Source organism: Dendroctonus ponderosae, unplaced genomic scaffold (assembly GCF_020466585.1).
Source record: "Dendroctonus ponderosae isolate FM_Combo_2020 unplaced genomic scaffold, Dpon_F_20191213v2 Dpon_F_20191213_10, whole genome shotgun sequence".
Taxonomy (NCBI): domain Eukaryota; kingdom Metazoa; phylum Arthropoda; class Insecta; order Coleoptera; family Curculionidae; genus Dendroctonus; species Dendroctonus ponderosae.
In genome coordinates this window covers 4925924-4946659 of record NW_026017111.1, presented here as the reverse complement: position 1 = coordinate 4946659, position 20736 = coordinate 4925924, and the positions used below count along the sequence as shown (strand labels likewise).

At 38.4% G+C, this 20736-nt stretch overlaps 5 protein-coding genes and 1 long non-coding RNA gene across 7 annotated transcripts in view; 3 read left to right on the top strand and 3 right to left on the bottom strand.

Moving 5' to 3' along the window:
- Positions 1 to 79: 79 nt before the first annotated feature.
- Positions 80 to 1484, bottom strand: LOC109534047. The gene is made up of 2 exons (XM_019899598.2): positions 642 to 1484; positions 80 to 585 (listed from the first exon to the last, which is right to left on the bottom strand). Exons 1-2 carry the CDS (start codon positions 1419 to 1421, stop codon positions 151 to 153), a joined length of 1215 nt encoding a protein of 404 aa, XP_019755157.1. The 5' UTR covers positions 1422 to 1484; the 3' UTR covers positions 80 to 150.
- Positions 1485 to 1761: 277 nt separating this feature from the next.
- Positions 1762 to 3129, top strand: LOC109534046. Its single transcript, XM_019899597.2, has 2 exons — positions 1762 to 2549; positions 2602 to 3129. The coding sequence occupies exons 1-2, from the start codon at positions 1764 to 1766 to the stop codon at positions 3034 to 3036; spliced, it is 1221 nt and encodes a 406-aa protein (XP_019755156.2). The 5' UTR covers positions 1762 to 1763; the 3' UTR covers positions 3037 to 3129.
- Positions 3130 to 4183: 1054 nt separating this feature from the next.
- On the bottom strand, positions 4184 to 5305 carry LOC109534050 (60S ribosomal protein L12). The gene is made up of 5 exons (XM_019899600.2): positions 5132 to 5305; positions 4979 to 5052; positions 4686 to 4866; positions 4520 to 4627; positions 4184 to 4309 (listed from the first exon to the last, which is right to left on the bottom strand). Exons 1-5 carry the CDS (start codon positions 5166 to 5168, stop codon positions 4212 to 4214), a joined length of 498 nt encoding a protein of 165 aa, XP_019755159.1. The 5' UTR covers positions 5169 to 5305; the 3' UTR covers positions 4184 to 4211.
- A 957-nt stretch (positions 5306 to 6262) lies between these two features.
- On the top strand, positions 6263 to 7804 carry LOC109534079 (prostatic acid phosphatase). Its single transcript, XM_019899635.2, has 7 exons — positions 6263 to 6431; positions 6486 to 6590; positions 6642 to 6875; positions 6939 to 7124; positions 7180 to 7300; positions 7351 to 7556; positions 7607 to 7804. Exons 1-7 carry the CDS (start codon positions 6321 to 6323, stop codon positions 7766 to 7768), a joined length of 1125 nt encoding a protein of 374 aa, XP_019755194.2. The 5' UTR covers positions 6263 to 6320; the 3' UTR covers positions 7769 to 7804.
- A 1468-nt stretch (positions 7805 to 9272) lies between these two features.
- The window catches only part of LOC109534068 (cartilage oligomeric matrix protein), a 31792-nt gene continuing 20328 nt past the window's right edge, over positions 9273 to 20736 (top strand). Inside the window, exon 1 of one of the 2 annotated variants that reach the window (XM_048661959.1) lies at positions 9273 to 9472. In XM_048661959.1, coding sequence (XP_048517916.1) covers positions 9391 to 9472 — 82 coding nt within the window. In that variant the 5' untranslated portion in view covers positions 9273 to 9390. The remainder of the gene's footprint in view (positions 9473 to 20736) is intronic. The other variant, XM_048661958.1, reaches the window with a different exon arrangement.
- On the bottom strand, positions 17517 to 18870 carry LOC125502759. The gene is made up of 2 exons (XR_007280515.1): positions 18357 to 18870; positions 17517 to 18289 (listed from the first exon to the last, which is right to left on the bottom strand). It is a non-coding gene; the product is annotated as an uncharacterized LOC125502759 (long non-coding RNA).

The window sequence follows — 20736 nt, the reverse complement described above, 5'->3', positions numbered from 1 at the left end:
TTCCGGTCTGCAAAACTACCACGAAAACGACTAACTAGAGGAGGAGGTTCAGCCTGACCCTGAAGAACGTTAGGAAGTATACCATATGTACTTGTTTATTAATCAATTGAATACCAGGTACAAGAAAACCTTCAGAAACTCATCAACCCACTAAATATAATTATGATCAACCATGAACTCCACCAAGTCGCACAACCTCTTCTCAAATTCCGCTTCCTTTCTGCTGCTGAAATTCGTCAAAGAGCTAATTATGTCCGCATCGGCGTTCATTGCTGGCGCCTCCTCTGCATCGGACAGCATCAGCTTGATGATCATCATCGCCAGAAACACGCCATACCAAGCGTTCCTGTTCCAGTCCTCCAACAGTTGCGTCCAACTGAAGATTTCATCGGGCCTACAGCCGAACTCTCGCAGATTCTTCGCCATCGTCTGATGGTAAGCTGCAAGATATTTGTGCAAGTTGGCGAAAAGCTCCTTGGGGGCACAGACGCTGAAAAAGTACGCCAGATCCAAAATGGGAGAGCCAAGCTTGGAAATTTGCCAGTCGATGAAGCACACTTGGGATGGGGAGTTGGGTTGGTTATCCTGGAAAAATTCTTGTTGCTCCATACGTGTTTTTCCATCCAGATTTTCTCACTTACGTGATATTTGAAGAGCATGTTGTTGCACCAGCAGTCCCCATGGAGCACCACAAATCGGTCCCTCCCCAGGAAATGACTGCGTTCGATCAACTGCGCGATTTCCGACCTCAACTTCTCAATTCCTGCTGAAGCTTTCGCGTTTCCTTGTGTGGCCGCTCTCCCCACCTGGAAGTACCCATTCAATTTCTCCTTCTTCCGTTCTCTGGAGCCCGGGTTATTCGCCTCAACGACATTCTGATGCATATTTTTGGTGAGCGAGCTGAACTCTTCTGGATAGTGAAACCTCCAGGCTAAGGAGGCTGCATGGAAGCGCGCATATTCCGAAAAAACCAACCCAATATGGGCGTCATCCATGGGCTTCTTGCGGTCCCACAGCCTGTAGCCGCACTCTTTGAGATTTTGCAGCAAGATGGACTCCTTGTGAAGATCCAGGCAGGAACCGTAATACTGGGCAACTCCAGTGAAAGGGCTTGAGATGGCATATTGCTCTTGGATCTGCTGCAGTCTTGGGATAACGATGCTGTAGATGAAGGCTTCCCGCTGGAAGGCTTGAGGAATGGGGTTGGCTTTGCGCACCTCTTCGCTTGTATGTGCAGTTTTGAGTATGAGGAACAAGCTGGCTTCGTTCCCTTCCACGGCTAGGGAGTGGATAATTCCCAAGTAGTTGTCGCCTTTGGAAGATCCAGGATTTATATTGATTTTGTACTCTTTTAAGCCTTGAACGCTTGCGGCTTGATGAACCAGCGCAGTTTGCTCGGGTGTTAACACATTGGTCGACATTCTGGCACTGTTTCCCAGACCCTCAATTTCCCAGCTGAGATAAACCCAAAGCTGAGGGACTTAGATTTATGTTTTTATTGCCAATTTACAATTAATAAACAGCCTTTTCTAGTCCAGCATCTTGGAGATTAAGCGATTTGCCCTCGAAGGTGAACTGATGCATTATCTAAATTGCTCCAATCATAGTTCATGAGCGGAATGTTTTCATTACCAACTGCATGGTTAATTACATGAATTCAAAATTTGCCTTGCTGGGAAAATGCGTTATCGATAATGATGCCCTGAACATATAAAAGCGATCGATCAGTTCGCTAACATTAATTCCTAGTTGATACGAAAAAAATGTGCGACAAAAAGCAGAGCGATTTGGACCTTTGGGTGGCAGACTTTGCGAAGAAGCGCAAAATTTCCAAGTACCAACTGGTGCATACTGGAAATGCATCCAAAGGCGATGGATATCTGGGAGTGGTGACTTTCGTCAATGTTCTAGCAGAGAATGGCGAGTTGTACAACTTGGTCATCAAGTCGGCGAAAAAGGGCAAAGAACTGCGCAAGCAAACTCCCATCCAGGAAGTTTTCCTGCGCGAGATGTTCATCTACAGCAAAGTGTTGCCGACTTTCCAGGATTTCCAGCTTGAACACGCTGTGAACACTCCGTTTGAGAACTTTGCAAAATGCTACACAGTTTGCAGGGAAATAGAACGCGAGGCTCTCATACTCCAAAATCTCAAACCGCTAAACTATGAAGTGTACGATAGGAAGAAGCCGCAAAATCTAGACCACGCCTTGGTAGTGTTCAAAGGCTACGGAAAATTCCATGCGCTTTCCTTAGCGCTGAAGAAACAGAAGCCGGCGCTGTATGAAGATTTAACCAGAGGAATGAGCGACTTGATGGCTCAGTTTCTAGTCCAGGCCCACATGGAGGCTGGATTCAGCCAGGACATGCTGGAAGCTCTGGATATGGTCAGGAAGGATGATGAAAAGAGCTACAGGAAGCTTGAACTTCTCCAGCTGGATGCAGTCGAAAAATATATCTATAAAATCGAAAAACCTGATGATGGACTATCGGTGATTCTGCATGGGGACTGTTGGAACAATAACATGATGTTCACCTATGGCAATAGTGCAGTACGTAATTCTGATTTTTTAAACTATGCCGAAATGTTTTCATTTTTTCCAGAACGCCTCCAAATCCAAGCCCACTGATGTGAAATTCCTGGACTTCCAACTCTCCTCTGTAGGTTCTCCCATTTACGATCTCTCTTACTACCTTTACGCAGTAGCAGATGAGAAACTGCTCAAGTACCATGATCTTCTTCTGCAAGCTTACCATCACAGCTTGACCAGTTTCCTGGAGAAATTTCATGAAACCTCCTATAATATTGCCTTGGAGGACATCAGGAGGCATTGGAAGGAGTTTGGGAAGTTTGGGCTGTTGCTGGCACCCACTATTATCAGGATTGAGCTTTCGGAAACTGAAGAAGTTGTCGATCTGGCTGAACGGGCCGAAAGTGGCAATATTGCAGATGCTTTCAGTGGGGCGAAGATTAAGAATAGAGCGGAGTTTGAGGAACGAGTGAAGGCCGTTTTCAAACACTTTGCGTCTCTATTGTAGGATTGCGCGTAGTTCTTTAAGGAAACGTAGCATGTTTTAGAGCCTCTGGAAGTTAGTGGTCAGCAGCTAAAAAATAAAGCGTTTTCAACTGAATGTGTTTAATTGTTGATACCATTTTACTCGTAAAACAGCAGAATGAATAATCAGTTATAGTATAATAATAACTTATCTACATTGTGGTTTGGGTTCGTAAGTTGCGTGCACCTAATTTGGCCTATTAGATTTACAACGTTTTACATAATTTTATGTATTAATTCTCCTGACCTAATCCAACTGTAACCTTGGTAGTCACTTTTGCAGCTCCTCAGTAACTTATTTGATGATGATTTGAAATGTAAGGCTCCATATCATTTTCCATCAGGGAGTTTCATCTTCATTTSCAAAGMGAAAGTTTGCTAACTCCTTAAAAACCTTCCAGTTGACTCATTTACTTGAAATTCTCTTCATCTTGACGAACTTTTGAAAGTTKAGGATCAAACGAAGTTATGAATTGCAAAMATTTTCCTGTGCACTGATTTGCATACAATTTTCTACATTTGAACAGAAGTGTTTTCTATAAATGACCCCAAACGCAAGTGTACGTGCTCTAGCTTAAAGGTGAGGAATTTGACCCAGTTTGCTACAAAGAGTTAGCTATTCCCTGAAAAATCTTCCTCTGGATTAATTTGCTTGAACTTCCACATTTTTGTCCATGCATAATCTAGTTTTGTCTACAAGAATTGTTCAAAGCCGGTCTGCTTAAGCGCTTTAGTGACATTTAAGTTAAAGTTTGTGGATCTCTGAAAAACCTCCCGGTTGACTGAATTGGTTCGAAAATTGCCACCTTTTGTCAGTAGTTTCTTTATTAAATGACCTAAAAGGAAAGTTCTTACGTGCTAAAGTTAAAACGACGAAAACTTTTGCTTCAAAAGTGCTTTTACGTAAGTGGGCATAAATAAAATGTTTGTCAATTCCTGGTGCGGGCGAATTTTAGCAGGCAAGCGTGTTCTATAAATGACCACAGTATAAACTTACTTGCTCTAGTTTAGATGTGAAAGCCCATGAAATTAATTAAAATTCAGCGTTAAAGCACTCACTTCACGAAATCACTAAGCAACAAAGGAAAACATTGATTGAAAGGGTAGAAATAAAAAATAAAACAATTCAATTAACTTAATTGTTTAATGTCCCAAAGTTTATTCTTCGGGGACCTCGATGCTCCCGTCATTGACTTCGTCAATGACATCGTGGGGCGCCTTTCCGTCTATCGTGCAACCAACTGATTGGGCAGTACCTGAATTTAAGCATTTCAAATCAGAATCCAGCAAATTGAGTTCGATCAAGGCTTGTCTCTTCCCAGTAGTAACACCCTTAGTAGTTCGTAAGGATGAGTTGCAAATAAGGAATAATTGCTTTAGCACCCAACAAGTCTGACAAGAATTGGAAGATCATTTTTGTCTTGATTGTTTAGTGCAGAGCTTCAAGATGTTTATACGGAACTTACCCAGAATTTCCCTCACGGTTCCGGATAGGTTCTTGGCCATTGATCGAGGCCTCATTTGTCTGGCAATGTCCACAACGTCGTCGAAGGAAATGTTCCCACTGTGCTTAACTGGAATTAGACACCTTTGTTGAAATACCTCCACATGAAAGCCCATTTTCAAGCTTACTATTTTTCTGCTTCTTTCTGTCTCTTGGGGGTTCTTTGAGGGCCTTAATAATCATAGACGCCGCAGAAGGCACAACTGAAATAGTCGCTTGACGATTTTGGATTTTCAGTTGTACGGTGATTTTCAGACCCTTCCAATCAGCGGTTCCCTTAGCAATGTCATCTCCAACTTTCTTTGGGGACTGAAAGGAACAGTCGAATCAAAAAACACGCTCATATGCCGCAACAATCATCAAATTTAGGTTAGAAAACTCAAGATTCAGACTTATGGAGCTACGCTTTTAGGACACTCACCAAACCTAAGGGACCGATTTTGGGGGCCAGCGATGAAGTAGCTCCCACTTCACCTCCAACACATCTCAAATAAACTGCAAGGAAAACGTAGTTTTAAAATTCGAACAGTTTGCACATTAAATGCGAATTTTTTCACGAAAATTCCACACATACCAAGTTTAACTTCAGTGGGGTCGAACTTTGGGGGCATTTTGTTCTAGTTTCGTTTCAATTTTCTGTATTAAGATCGCAAATAATTACGATGATTTTGGATTACCAATCCAAGAACCAGACGTCAACAACAGACGGTCTGAGAAGAAACCATTGAGAGTTTGACAGTGGACAGTGATGTCAAACTGTCAATTTAATCACAGATCACAGAGGTTCACAGCTTCTGTGATCTGTGGAAGTTAATGCGTGTACGTTAGTGCGTGGAAATCCCCAAAATGGTGTGTTAAAAAGAGACAAAACAATAAGGGTCAGCCTTCTCTCTTCGATACATAAAGAATTTGTATTTTATTTTTCTTTTTGTATAACTCCAGCGAATAATTTTTATTTAAAATTTCTGATTTTTTAGGTGAAATTAAAACTCCAGGTTCAAAGCCAATTTCTCCATTAGTTTAAGTGATAATTTTAAAAGTAGTGATTTAGTTTTTTGCAAAATTAATAATAAAGTTGTTTTTAAATTTCTGTAATTTGAGGACGCATAAAATACACTTTGATGGTTCCATTTTAGTCTATATTCTAAAAAGAAAAATGGCAAATTTAACTTAATATTCAGCTAGCAGACTCTGACCTCTCTACTCTTAATGTAAGTTTCTAGTTGATTTTCAGCGAAAAATATAATTAAGGCTTAATAAGCGTAGCGTCATTTTTATCCTTGAGACATTAATCGACTGGAAATTTAAATCCCGCAAATCCATTGAATTAATTCGTTTAAGTCACATAGTAGAAGCGAGGTATCTTGAGATAGTTATTCTAATCCCTCATAGTCAACAGCCAATAATTGTTACAAAAAATTGTTACAAAGTTTACAGATCGAAGAATTTTATGCAAAGCGCATGAAATCGCTTAGTTTTGGTGAATCCAACGATTCAGCTCAGTAGATTCTTTGAAGGAAATGTTTCCTTTCAATCTCTGTGGATGGAATAATTCCGCAAGAAAAATAATAGGATCTCATGTTGAATGTTATCACCACATATAATTAATAAAAACTTAAGCGCTTGATTAATAATCCCATTTAAACCTTGAGTAAAGCCGAAATAATCGAGAAAACAGATTTTTATATATTGCCCAAGCTTTATATAGGCAATAAACCCGCCACAAGTTCATTCCAGTATCCAGCACATCACAACGATCCACAATGGCACCAATCCATTTGCTGTCCATTTTCGTGGCGTTTCTCGCCTCAGCTTCAGCTTCATGCCTCTCGTTGCCACCTCGAACGGAAAACACCCTAGTTTTGGTTCACACGGTGAGGAAACCCCAGGGCATAAAATGACGTCGACCCTTATTCTTCTACTTGCAGTTATTCCGGCATGGGAACCGGACGATTGAGGACAACATCTACCCTACCAATCCCTATGGGAATGAAAGCTTCTACGCCCCATATGGGTATTACCAGCTCACCAAGGTAGAAATACCTGAATGGTTGTGGGCTCTGTGAGTTAACGCGGGTTTTTAGGAAGGTCGCAAGACAGAGTTCAAAATAGGAGCAGCCTTAAGAGAACGTTATGGCTCCTTCTTGGGAAGTGAGTATAACATCAACTTGATCGATGCCAGGAGCACTGTAGCCAATAGAACGAAAATGAGCATGCTCTTGGTCTTGGCCAGCCTATTTCCTCCCACTGGGGAGCTGGTTTGGAATGAGGATCTGCTCTGGCAGCCCATCCCGTATAATACTTTCGACAACGACAAGGTGTGGGCAGAAAAACCTCCAATAACTCCTTTTACCATTGCAATTCCCATCGGAGTGTTTTAGGAGTTGTATGGCCGGAAAGTTTGCTCCAACTACAAGAAAGCCTACAAAAAGCTGATCAAAACCGATGCGGTCTTGGAACAGCTGGAACCGTATCAGGAGATGTTTGACTACGTTTCTGAGCACTCAGGCTTGGAGATCCAGAAGGCCAAGAAGGCCTCTGATCTGTATGTGGAGCTTCTGACTCAAGTGAGCATCAGCTCGCCAAGCTGTAGCAAACTGTATTAATTTTTTGAAAATTCAGGCAGCTTATGGTTATCCTCTAGAGGACTGGTTCTACACCTACGAAAAGGAGATGCTGCGTATTACCATGCTTAGCTATCGGTTGATGGCTGGAACCACCAAGCTGAAGCGATTGTCTACAGGTAGGGAACCAGAGGAGAAAATGGCACTGCTAATCCAGGCAATCTTCCAGGATATTTCCTGAGGAAGGTCATTGAAGACACCGAAATTCGGATTGTTAACCCACATTCCCCCACCAAGCTCTACCTGTACTCAGCGCATGAGAAGAACATCGCCAACCTATTGGTCACTCTGGATCTTTTCGATGACGCACTTCCGGCTTTTGGTAGCTACATCATTATTGAGGTGCACTTGATTGATGGAGTTTACGGGTTCAAGGTAAGTGGCATTAAAAGCCGGAGTGGAACTGAAGCATTTTCTCTTTTCAGTTCTTCTATCAAAACTACAAGGAGGCGGAGCCAGTTTTGCTGACCATTCCAGGGTGCGCAGACTTCTGTCCAGTGGAAACTTTCAAAGGCATCGTTTCGGACTTTTTACCTGAGGATTCTTACTGTGAGCTTGCCAGTGCTGATGCGTCTTCTGATGATTAAGTGAATAGTATTGAACTATATGTATTTCTGAAGAAAGTGGATTTTTTATTTGCACCTAGGACCCCATAGGTTAACGAGTTATAATTTCAACTCAGAGGCAATTACTCAAAAGCGCAACTCGACACAGTGTTGACTCTTCTTTGAGCAAAAAAGTGATCAGTGACAACTTTTTTTGAGTTTCTGCCCTTTCTATGCTACCTCGTAGGCCTGAGTTGCGCTGTTGAGTTGCTGCTGGTGTCTGCGTTAACGAGTTATTACTCATCGGTTCATAAGTGATTTAGTAAAGCTTTACGAGACCCGAGGCTGGAATTTTCTCATCTAAAAAAGGTCATTATTCATCAATCAAGTTCTTCCGCAGAACTGAACGCGTTTTGATGAGAACAGTGTAAGCGTCCAAGCAAAGCACTTCTGAAGATGCAAGCTACTTATGCTTGCGAAACGTCAAGAAGAAATTCTACTGAACGACGGCCTAAAAACCCGAAAAACCCATTAGTTTCAAGGAATGGCCTCGAAAGTCTCTCTCTTTTGATTTTACTACTTGGAAAAAGTCATCTAGATTTTTCCAGCAACCGACTGAGGCCAAAGAAAGTCGACGAGTTTTCTTGTAAAATCGATCTCTTAATTCGTTCGCATAAAAGATCCAATTTGCCAGTATTTTACAGTAAAACGTTAGGGAAAACGTGTGTTGTTTAGAAATATTGACCTGAAAGTGAAGAAACCCCAGTTTCCAATAGTTTTCCAGATAAATGATTATAAACTTCCGCTAATTCTGTTCTAATAATTTATTTTATGGAAAATTATTTGATTTTTGTTCCAAACCCGAAGCTGGAAAAGGATTTCAAAACTTTTTACAAAGCGACGAAGGATTAGAAATTAATTTCATAATTTTTCGCGGAAAATACTCAAGTCAGTCTCGGTCAGCATTTTTAAGTGAAACTTTAGAAAATTGAGCATTTAGGAGAAAGGGTAACTTGGCTAAAACTGGAAAATTCTGAAATTTTGAGGAAATTTTGAAAATATTATTAATAAATGGCCCTTAAAATAAGTCTAAAATCAAGTAAAAAGTCATCAACATTTTCCCAGCCGCAGAAGTGAGTTACTGCGTCGGTGCGTTGGGTTGGCGCACCAACACATTAGCGTAGCACTGCGCCATTACAGTTTCTTCAACACAAATCTCGAAGTTTCCGACCAAATTCCTACTTGCGAAGGCGAAGGATCAAAGATTTTTGGTATCTGAGACAACTTTGCTTGATGAAGATTCTCCAAATGAGTGGAAAGTTTCGCGACTGGTTGAAGCTGAGTTAAATACAAACTCCCGATCCATGATTGGCTGGAAGGCGTGATATTCGATTGGTCGCTGCCACAGTTGGCCAAATGCGCTTTTTTGCCACCGATAGGAAGTAATTATCCTGCATTTTTATTCTTGAACATCTGAGAGGAAAAAAGGCGATTGTGTGACAAATAAGGAGCAGATCGGATTCCGACGAAGCCCACATATTAATACACCGTCGTCCCCAGTAAAGTACGCGATAGACCTGCCGTTAGTGTCCAGTCGTGAAGCCGCTTGGCAGCATCATAAACCGACCACAAGTTACACCGTTTCGGCCCACTCGTGACTGAAGATGGCTGGCCGCATCTTCAGCATCGCTCTCTTGCTTCTGCTGGCTTCCGTCTTGCTTACCGATGCCGTTTCTCTGGATTTAGGTAAGTTGGACAAAACTGCTCGTTTCGTTGTCAGAAAACTGTTATGGAATGGAAACATCCAGATGGAAATTGGCCTTGAATTTTGAAAATATACGTGATCTGACTAGGAATATTCCATCATTTGAATCGACCACTTGTGTCGAGTTTACGGATTATCTGGAATTAGTTTGGATAATTTTTTCAAGGATTGAAGATAATGCTTAACCGTTTTTTGACTCTCAAGATTTTTTAAGTCCTGCGGTTTGTGGAAAACATGTTGCACAAAGGCCTGTTAAGATTTTGTAAAATTCCGTGCTTTTATTCAACGAAACGCAAAGAAATGAATGTTTGCTCCTCAAAAGCTTAAAGAAAAATAAAGCTGCATCTCTATCTGAACCTGAGACTAGAAGAAAGCAGGGTTGAGTTTTGCTAGTTAAGTTCGATTGACGAAACCCGATTGATTGATGGGAGAAGAGAGTTCGCGGTTCTTGCAAAAATTTCAATTTCTTCAGCTTTCTTCAAATGACCACAAGTTCAAGACTTGATCGTCATTGGAAGATGTGTTTTTCCTCCGATAAATTATAAGCAGTCTTCACTTCGGCCAAGGGAGGACCTTTGGGAGATGAAATTATTGAAGAATTTGCGACTGCAATCGGAAATCCCCGATTTTCCTCAACTTAAAACTGAAATTTCCTTTGGGAAAGTGAGGAGTAGACTTGATATTCGTAATGGCTGCACCATTAGCGTCGAGAAATCTGTCTGAGAAATCTCTGCTTGTACGGAATAAATCGCTTAAAATGTAGGTTAGTGAAACAATAACACATGAGTCGTTTTCCTATATTTGGCCAGTTTCCATTTAAGCATGATTTATCCCCAGATTACACTGGCATAAAACACGGCGCCTGATTCTTGTGGCACAGAACCGTCTGAGCGTTTAATCGAACTCATTTAAAACCATCCAATGAGTGTGATTTTAATTTTTTTTCTGCTCGATTGGTTTAGACTCAAGTGTGACACTGCGACGAGTGAATCAAACGCTTCTTGGCAAAAGTCCAATGACTATTTTCTAGCCCACTTGGTTCCGAGTTTCGTGCTAATAAATTAGCTGAATGTGTTTCCTGTTTATTTACCTGTTTTTATTTTTAATTCACGAAACTGGCTCTATTTTTAATCGACTAAACGGCAGATGAGTTTTGACTTGCCTCATACCGGGAATAAAGCCAAAAGTCCCATTAATCTACTGGATTTGTTTGGAGAATATAGGCAACAATGCACTAATTTAACAATTTTTCAATAGCTTATTCATTGAGCTTGAATGGCAATTCATTTCATTCATTGCTTGAGTCAATTTTTAGAATCTCAGCTTCTTTTTGAATGCTCAGTTTTCTTCTAAAAAACTATCAAGCTGTCGACTTGGTACTAATTTTCCGCCTTAACCGCCGAGAAGAACGGAATTTGCCACTATTACCCATGCAGCGCATTTTCTCTTTCGAGTGATATTAAAAACCGGATTGTGGGCTTTTTCGTATTTAAAATTTTTGAAAAATTCGTGTTTTCCAACAATCGCCTCGCCCTCGTAACTTAAAAAATCCTGACGGAACTCCCAGAAAGATCCTGTTAAAGTGCGTTTCCACACTAAAAGCGGTGCATTTTCTCTTTCAAGGGACATTATGCGTCGGATTGTGGGATTTTTGGCTTTTCTCTGTCAAATTTTTGAAAAATTCGTCTTTTCCAACAGCAATCGCATCGGCTTAGTAACTGAGAAAATTTTGAAAACTCTCAGAAATTTCCTATTAAAGTGCGTTTTTCCACACTTAAAGCAACGCACTTTCTCTTTCGAGTGATATTATCAGCCGAATTCTAGGATTTTTGGATTTTATTGTCAAATTTTTTTAAATTTCGTATTTTCCAACGGCCAATCGCCTCACCTTCGGAACTCAAAAAAATCTCTAAACTTCCAGAAATTTCCTATTAAACTGCGTTTTTCTACACTTAAAACAACACATTTTCTCTTACGAGTGATATTAAACGCCGGATTGTGGGCTTTTTCGTTTTTCCTTAACAACTTTTTGAAACATTTACCAACAACCAATCGCCCCACCTTCGTGACTCAAAAAATCCTGGAAGAACTCCCAGAAAGATTCTATTAAAGTGCGTGTCCACACTAAAAGCAGTGCATTTTCTCTTTCTAGTGACATTATGCGCCGGATTGTGGAATTTTTTGTTTTTTCTTATCAAAGTTTTGAAAAATTCGTCTTTTCCAACGGCCAATCGCCTCGCAAACTGAAAAAATCCTGGAAGCTCTCAGAAATTTTCTATTAAAGTGCGTTTCCACACTAAAAGCGGTACATTTTGTCTTTCGAGTTATATTATGAGTCGCATTGTGGGATTTTTGCCCTTTTCTTGTCAAATCGTTGAAAAATTCGTGTTTTCCAACGGCCAATCGCCTCGCTTTAGTAACTGAAAAAATCCTGAAAGCTCTCAAAAATTTCCTATTAAAGTTCGTTTTTCCACACTTCAATAAACACATCTTCTCCTTTGAGTGATATTATGAGTCGCATTGTCGGATTTTTGGCTTTTTTTTCTAAAATTTTTGCAAAATTCGTAATTTCTAACGGCCAATCGCCTCGGATTAGTAAATGAAAAAATAATGGAAACTCTCAGAAATTTCCTATTAAAGTGCGTTTTTCTACACTTAAAGCAGCGCATTTTCTTTTTCGAGTGATATCAAAAGCCGGATTGTGGGCTTTTTCGTTTTTCCTTAACAAATTTTTGCAAAATTCGTGTTTTTCAACGACCAATCGCCTCACCTTTGTAACTCAAAAAATTCTGAAGAAACTGCCAGAAAGGTCTTGTTAAAGTGCGTTTCCACACTAAAAGCGGTGCATTTTCTCTTTCAAGTGACATTATGCGTCGGACTGTGGGATTTTTGGCTTTTCCTGTCAAATTTTTGAAAAATTCGTCTTTTCCAACAGCCAATCGCATCGGCTACTGAGAAAATTTTGAAAACTCTCAGAAATTTCCTATTAAAGTGCGTTTTTTCGCATGTAAAGCAACGCACTTTCTCTTTCGTGTGATATTATCAGCCGAATTCTAGGATTTTTGGATTTTACTGTGAATTTTTTTTTAATTTAGTATTTTTCAACGGCCAATCGCCTCACCTTCCAGAAATTTCCTAATAAAGTGCGTTTTTCAACACTTCAAGCAATGCATTTTCTCTTTCGAGTGATATTAAAAACCGGATTGTGGGCTTTTTCGTTTTTCTTAAACAAATTTTTGAAAAATCTGCATTTACCAACAGGCAATCGCCTCACCTTCGTAACTCAAAAAATCCTGGAGAAACTCCCAGAAAAATTCTATTAAAGTGCTTGTCCACACTTAAAGCGGGGCATTTTCTCTTTCAAGTGACATTATGCGGCGGATTGTGGGATTTTTGGCTTTTCTCTGTCAAATTTTTGAAAAGTTCGGCTTTTCCAACAGCCAATCGCCTCGGATTAGAAAATGAAAAAATACAGTGCATTTTCTCTTTCGAGTAATATTATGAGCCGGATTGTGGGATTTTTGGCCTTTTCTTGTGAAATCTTTGAAAAATTCGTGTTTCACAACGCCGAATTGCCCCGCCTTAATAACTGAAAAATCATCTAAACTCCCAGAAATTTCTCATTAAAGTTCATTTTTCCACACATAAAGCAGCGCATTTTTATTTATTATTATTTACCAAATTTAACATGAAATGGTCAATTTAAATTTTATTTTATTCCATTGACTTCGCATTCATGTTCAGCTCAAATCCTTTCAGCAAACCGAAGCAGCCTCTTAAATATGCCATAAAATAAACCGTATTTAAAAGAGAAAATAATTGATTACATCATCAGAAATCAATCCATTTCGATTACCGTAAAATATTTCCAGTTTTTCGGGATAAATTCCATCTTATTCATCTGGAAACTGGGTTTTCCGAAAAAAATCCTTCAAACCATCAACTAATTTTCAGGTAAATTCGCAACAGAAAACCCACAACCCACACTTTTATTGCGATAAAATGAAACCATTTCCAAAAGAGAAATAATTAAGCAGAAAATTTAAGGTAAAACGAACGGCCAAAAAACTCTTACAAAAAGCGTTCTTCACTCATTGGCATCGTCTTCATTTTCAACTGAAGTCGTCCAGGAGAACCGCAAATGTCACAGGACTTGTAAATGTTTGGAAAATTTAGTTAGAATTTTTTACTTGCTGTTCCAACAGCCTTAGTTACTGAAAAATCCCTTCCTTCCTTAAGAAAACCGAGCAAATCGCCGATAGATTTTCCAGTGAACAATTGCTCAATAGACGAGCTTTCGTGCTCTTTAACTAATTTCATTTGACGCAGTGGAACTAAAGAGCCAATTTCCACGCTCAATCAAATGCACTCTAATCAAATTAGCAACCGTTGATCGTTGGCTTGCTTTCGGTCAATTACCAATAGCGATTCCTCCTTCAATTTGCCACCGTTCCGGACATTTAAACTAGGCGTGTTCAGGCCGATTACTCCAGATAAAGACCTGACGACATCTGCTCTCAAGACATGTTGTGTTGGACAAAAAACGATGCTAAATCTAATTCGTTTGTCGCAACACTCCCACGGACATCATTCAGATTTGTCTGGACTTGAATAATTTACATAACGCCATTCGAATTTGGCTGACCATGTTTTACATGTGTTATCATTGATCGTGTGAACGATCCGGAGTTTTTCGTGCAAATAACCTTCCGCCTGCAGAAAAGAATCCTACCAGCAAGTGCACGCTTCTACACATTCCATTCAATTTCTAGCCCGATTCCGAGTGTTCCTTTGAATGTTCGTTTAGTCGAGGATTTTCCAATGAAAAAACACCCACATGGGCGCCATCCCAGCCTTTGGCGATTAGCGTGGCTTCCTAAACCCATTACAAAATCAAGGCCTTTCTTAACATCACCGTTTCCTCTTATCTAGATGGAGATAGTCGTCCAACTAGAGGTGGGATGAAGATTTTATTTGAAAACTGCTTTTCTAGGCTTTAAAGACAACCAACCACATGTGGATTCGAACCCCCACATTATCCAGATTTATACCCCACAGACAGTCAATGTATGAACTGCTTGGATTGGAATCTCAAACGGGTCATTCGAGACCTTCAACCAATGCAAATCGCACTGAAATAGTTAATTCTCGATAGAAAAAAGCAAGTTCGCAGTCGATTTACATTTCACTTAGACTAATTGGAAACATGTGCTGGGATAGTTGACTGTTAAACTGAGGACACTCGTAAAAAATCAATTTAAAAGTTTCGGATGGGTTCCAGAAACCGACGATTGAATTTCAATATTAATTAATTAATGCGAATGTTTGCGTTTCTTAGTACTGACTAGGACCTTTAAAGGCTCCCAGCCTGATAGTTGTCTTTGGAATTAAGCAAACACATGTTGGGCAAGCTGAGGTATAAATGTAGCCATCTAACAGCAGGCACATGCTTACGCAATCTATTACTTCAGGATCGCCGTATTTGGTCTGATTCATTTAAATAATGCTAGCGGCTGCTCGACTGGATTTTGGAACTGGAAAACGCGCAACAAGCAGCTGCAAAAGTGAAACTTTTACGGTGCTTCAGGCGAAGTTTTCTTTGATTAATGCAACTACTTGAAGCTGGCCATATGGTCAAGTTTTTGAGGAAATTCCTCTTGAATAAGCCGATGTACAACGAAAATATTATTTATCTAGTGTAGTTACTATCTATCGATCTCCCTAAGCCAGTTTTCATGAAACGGGTGCTTGAAGAAGAACTTGTCAAACCAGATGAAACTTTGATAGTAGGCCTGGGTAACTCAGTACATTTTGAGGAGTTGGCGTAGTGCTACGCAAAATAATATTTTAATGTTAGTTTTAGCCAAGTTACTCTTTTCTCTAAACGCTCAATTTTCTAAAGTTTCACTTAAAAATGCTGACAATCTTAAGGTATTTCCCACGAAAAATTATGAAACAAATCTCGAATTCTTCGTCGTTTTGTACAAAGTTTTGAAATCCTTTTCCAGCTTCGAATTTGGAACAAAAATCAAATAATTCTCTATCAAAAAGCAAACAAAATAAACGAAATAGATAGACTTTCGAGGCCATTCCTTGAAACTAATGGGTTTTTCCATCAGAACAGTGTAAGCCTTCAAGCAAACAACTTCTGAAGATGCAAGCCACTTATGCTTGCGAAACGTCAACAAGAAATTCTACCCAACGACGGCCTAAAATCCCGAAAAACCCATTAGTTTTCAGAATAAACGAAAGTTTATAACAGATTATTTGGAAATCTCATCACCCCTATATACCTCTGAAGCCTGTAGAGTTTGTTAAAGAAAATAGTTTTTTTAGTTTTGACAGTTTTTTTGCTTTACTATCTGCTCAAAGACGCTTTATTTTGTATAATTTCATTTAAAAATACTGACGATCTGGAAGTCTTTTACGCGAAAAATTACAAGATCAATTTATTGCTTTGTAAAAAGTTCACAAAAGCTTTTTTTAGCGTCGACTTTTGAAATTTTTCAAAAAATTCGAAAAAAAACGAAAATAAATTCTTCCCGTTTTTTTCCGAAAACCGTTAAGGTGAAAGTAATTAAGATTATCTTGAAAAACGACCAGAGAGCAAAAGTTTACAAACACTTATTTGGAAAATTCGCCGCCCATCGCTCACCGCTTTGAATATTTTTAAACTTTAAACATTATCACGTCATAACAGTTTTTAGTCTTCATTACGTAATTTTTTCTACGCAAAAATTCGAATATTTTTTAGTTTTACTTAAAATACTGACAATCTTTAGGTATTTTCCTTGAAAAATTATAAGGTAAATTTTATTGGAACACTCGCCTCCTTAACAGCTTTGCAAAGATTTATTGGGAAAAATCTTGGATACTGGGGTTTCTTCACTTTTAGATGGATATTTCTAAACAACGCTGTCTCTAAACAGAAAAAGCGCGTTTTTCCTAACGTTTTACTGTAAAATACTTGAGATCGATTTTATGCCATCAAAAAATTGCCCGTATTTGTTACATTGGGAAAATCGATCGAAAATTCCAGGACATTTGGCTTGAAGTGATGTTTGATTTTATCTAAAAAAGAGGAACAAAAGTTTCCACTTAATCTAGTTTCTGGAAAAATGGCCCTTGGAGAAAGGCCCGCAGAACAGCAGCAAAAATCATGCTTCAATGACCATCTTGGCAGAAACTAAATCAGATTAAGTGTTAAAATTATGCAGACAAAACTTCATTTAAACCGAGGAGAAACCAATTTTATTAAAGTTTATATGTAATATTGTCGAATTTATCAGGCGTTTGAGATTTTGAAGAAACGTCTGCGAACCAAAACATAATATTGTCCGTAATGTAAACTGATGGTGCAAATGCTTGTCAATATTTTGCATATAGAGGGATAAAGTTGGAAGTTTTACTGAACCTAAAGCCTAGATTGGTCTATTAAACTGGGTTAAAWGCAAATTTCTATCRGTACAACTTTGGTAAAAGATAATTTTTGAAGAAACGTCTGCAAACCAAACCGTAAGATTGTCCTCAATCTTAACTGATGGTTSAAATGTTTGTAAATATTTTGCATATYGAGGGATAASATTGAAWTTTYTACTGCGCCTAAGCCTAGTTTTGTCTATTACACTAACTAAAAATCAAGTTTCTACCTGTACAACTTTGGGCAAAAATCGTTTTTGAGTATACGTCTGCAAATCAATATTTTACTGGTCAATATTTTACATATTCAAAGATAAAGTTGAAATTTTGCGTGAACCTAAAGCCTAGCTTTATCTATTAAACTGTGTTAAAATAAAATTTCTAGCGGTACAACTTTGGGGAAAAAATTTTTTGAGGAAACGTCTGCAGACCAAACCGTAAGATTGTCCTCAATCTTAACTGATGGTTCAAATGTTTGTAAATATTTTGCATATCGAGGGATAAGGGTGAAATTTTTACTAATCCTAAATCCAAGTTTTGCCTATTAAACTGACTGAAAAGCAAGTTTCTATATGTATAACTTTGGGCAAAAATAGTTTTTGAGGCTACGTCTGCAAATCAATATTTTACTGGTCAATATTTTGCATATTCAGGGATAAAGTTGACATTTTTCGTAAACCTAAAGCCTAGTTTTGTCTGTTAAACTGTGTTAAAATAAAATTTCTAGCGGTACAACTTTGGGAAAAAATAATTTTTGAAGAAACGTCTGCAGACCAAACCGTAAGATTGTCCTCAATCTTAACTGATGGTTCAAATGTTTCTAAATATTTGGCATATCGAGGGATAAGGTTGAAATTTTTACTAAGCCTAAATCCAAGTTTTGCCTATTAAACTGACTGAAAAGCAAGTTTCTAYCTGTACAACTTTGGGCAAAAATAGTTTTTGAGRMTACGTCTGCAAATCAATATTTTGCTGGTCAATATTTTTCATTTTCAGGGATAAAGTTGACATTTTTCGTGAACCTAAAGTCCAGTTATGTCTGTTAAACTGTGTTAAAATAAAATTTCTAGCGGTACCACTTTGAGAAAAAAATAATTTTTGAGGAAACGTCTGCAGACCAAAACGTAAGATTGTCCTGAATCTCAACTGATGGTTCAAATGCTTGCAAATATTTTGCATATAGAGGGATAAAGTTGAAATTGAGCCTAAAGCTGCTAATGCTAAATGCATATTGCATCAAAATCCTCCGTGGATTTGGAGGTCCAGATCTTCGGAAATTTTGAGGAGTTGTTTCCCTCGCTGTTTGATCATTTGCAGCTCCAGATAATATGCTTGCGAGGTCCCGACAAGGAGGTTGGTTATTGTAGGGTTAAAAAAGGCTGCTTAATCAGTGGGAATGGTTGCTTTGTTAGGAGGTCGCTAGCTTCCGTGATTCATGTCACTTACCACGCAAACCTGGTAGTTGTCCGATAAAAAGGTTTAAAAATTCGTCAAATAACTCGCGAATAACAATTTTAAATTCTTTATCGCATGCTTCCACTTTGTAGCACAGTCTATACTCGACTTCCAGCAGAAACAGAAAAAGATCGCTGCAGTCAATGGCGGATGAACTGGGTGTAGAATTAAAGGATCTCTCTCTCGAAGAGAGCCTGAGGACTATGGAAGAGGCTTGCCCCCCAGAGGCTGTCAAACGGGGCGAGCTCTTGTTGGAAGCTATGCAGTCATGCCACCCTTCGTACAGCAAAGAAGAGCTGCAATTTGTTGAGGGATTGGTTGAAAAACTACGCCGAATTTCGCCTCCGGAATAAAGTTGACTATATAATTTCTGATTATGTTAGTTATGAGTGATTTGAACGCATGCAATCAGTCTATCTCATTGTATCTATGCATTCAAATATTCAAATAATGTAAATTGTAGATGTAGTAAATGTAATAAAAACGTATCTGGAAAATAGCCATATGAAAACATTAAATTGGCAATATTTTGAAAWCTAAACACTTTTGGAATAGACATCGTTACACAAACGTACACTTTTTTTAATAATGAATATGACAGAACTATCAAAAGTGSGGGTTTCATTTGAAAAAAATGATTTTGGGCGRTTTTCTCAACTGTATTTTRAAACTTTTTTTAACACGGTTTTTAACACTTTGTATTAACAGTTTTCAAAATGTTTTCGAAAGTYCATTAAAGTAAGTCCTTTTCAACCATAAATGCGACTCAAATTAAGCATGACAAATTYCCTTATAGAAAAAATTATTAATTATTCGAGTCGCTGCAACTGTCATTTTTTACATGAAATTCCAAATATATCACAAACGGTTAGACTTARGTATAGGATARTATACATGAGATATATTTAGAATTTGGCATACAATTTAACAATGCAATAATATATAGGGTGTTCCAATTAAAATAAGCAAGTTGATACCTACTTCCGGTATAGCCGGAAGTATGGCCATCTTGAAAATATTTCAGATCGCTTTGCCCAAATGACTTCGGCACATTGTGCAATTTTCAAATTTCTCCTACTTACAGTTTGCCAGATATCGATCGCGGCCGATCCCGTTGGGACACCCTGTATAAGGAAGCCATCAACTCAATGGGTGATATTCAAATTTCGACAAAACAACTCGAACTCCTCACTCATGTTCTCATGACTGAATCGCACTTTCACTTCTCTATCCAACGATGCCAAAACCAATTCCATGGCGCACAATAAGGTTTTTTCATTGTATCAAAAATTCCTACTAACTGAACATTAATCTATGGTAATATAAATATATATGAAAGATCAAATAAGTTTATACTATCTATCTATTGCTATTTTGTTAAATATTTAACAAACAAATTCAGCTAAAATTCAAATTATTCATGAATCTCTAAAACGCAATCCTATCTGTTGTGACGTCTCTGGTCATATAAATGGCGGATTGTTTACGTTCTGTGCATAGTGTTTAGTTGTGTGGTTGTGTTTCATTAGTTAGTCTGTGGATTTAAATAATTTATAGTTTGTGTTAAACTAAAAAAGGCTCCAGAAGGATTCCTTAAAGCGTCAACAAACAATTTACCATGTGTACATATTTTTATGGTTACCGAATTTAAAAAAAACGACGAACGCTTTATTTCAGCCGAATTTAAGGGTGTCAAAGCAGCAGCGTAAGTAAAAATCATAAATGCATTATTAATTATTCTTCTTAATATACTAATCCGTCTGTATTAGTTTAAATTAGGTAAATGTTATATAGAATTTCACTTATTCAACTTAACCTAACCGATACACATAGCTGCTTTAAAAGTAAACTGAACTCTTAAATTTGTATTTTGGGCATCATGAGAACAATATGGTGATATCGGATATGTGGAATTGAAACGCGAGGGTTCTTTGTGTCCAGAACACAAAGTACGATCGAAGACATATTCTGTCTGCCTCATCATTGGCCAACCATTGATTTTGATTTAGGAACATCACGTCTAGTTGCTTTGTGGTTTGAACCATAAAACTTTACGTGCATAATCATGGGGAACGGTTAGAAAGAGTTTGTTTGGAGGACTTATTGAGGTATTCTTGCATCTCGGCACAAAACATCACTTATTTTGTGATACATACATGTCACTATTTTCCATTGTGCAAGATAATGATAATCAATAAAATAGGGATAATCACAATAATAACACATAACTTAAATAATAAAACAAAGCTGCGAAAACAACAAAATAAACACGAGATACTTTGTTGATATGACCTGCTACGTCACAATCGGGATAGGCAACCGACGATACGGATTCGGCGTTTTTGGCGGAAAATATCTGATTTGAATTTAA

Coding starts and splice junctions, on each gene's coding strand:
- LOC109534050 (XM_019899600.2), bottom strand. CDS start 5,168: ATGCCCCCAAAGTTCGACCCCACTGAAGTTAAACTTG. Junction 5,053..5,131: donor CCCCACTGAAGTTAAACTTG/GTATGTGTGGAA, acceptor TTTTCCTTGCAG/TTTATTTGAGATGTGTTGGA. Junction 4,310..4,519: donor AACCGTGAGGGAAATTCTGG/GTAAGTTCCGTA, acceptor GCTTAAATTCAG/GTACTGCCCAATCAGTTGGT.
- LOC109534047 (XM_019899598.2), bottom strand. CDS start 1,421: ATGTCGACCAATGTGTTAACACCCGAGCAAACTGCGCTGGTTCATCAA. Junction 586..641: donor ACATGCTCTTCAAATATCAC/GTAAGTGAGAAA, acceptor GAATTTTTCCAG/GATAACCAACCCAACTCCCC.
- LOC109534079 (XM_019899635.2), top strand. CDS start 6,321: ATGGCACCAATCCATTTGCTGTCCATTTTCGTGGCGTTTCTCGCCTCA. Junction 7,125..7,179: donor ATGTGGAGCTTCTGACTCAA/GTGAGCATCAGC, acceptor TTGAAAATTCAG/GCAGCTTATGGTTATCCTCT. Junction 7,557..7,606: donor ATGGAGTTTACGGGTTCAAG/GTAAGTGGCATT, acceptor TTCTCTTTTCAG/TTCTTCTATCAAAACTACAA.
- LOC109534046 (XM_019899597.2), top strand. CDS start 1,764: ATGTGCGACAAAAAGCAGAGCGATTTGGACCTTTGGGTGGCAGACTTT. Junction 2,550..2,601: donor TCACCTATGGCAATAGTGCA/GTACGTAATTCT, acceptor CATTTTTTCCAG/AACGCCTCCAAATCCAAGCC.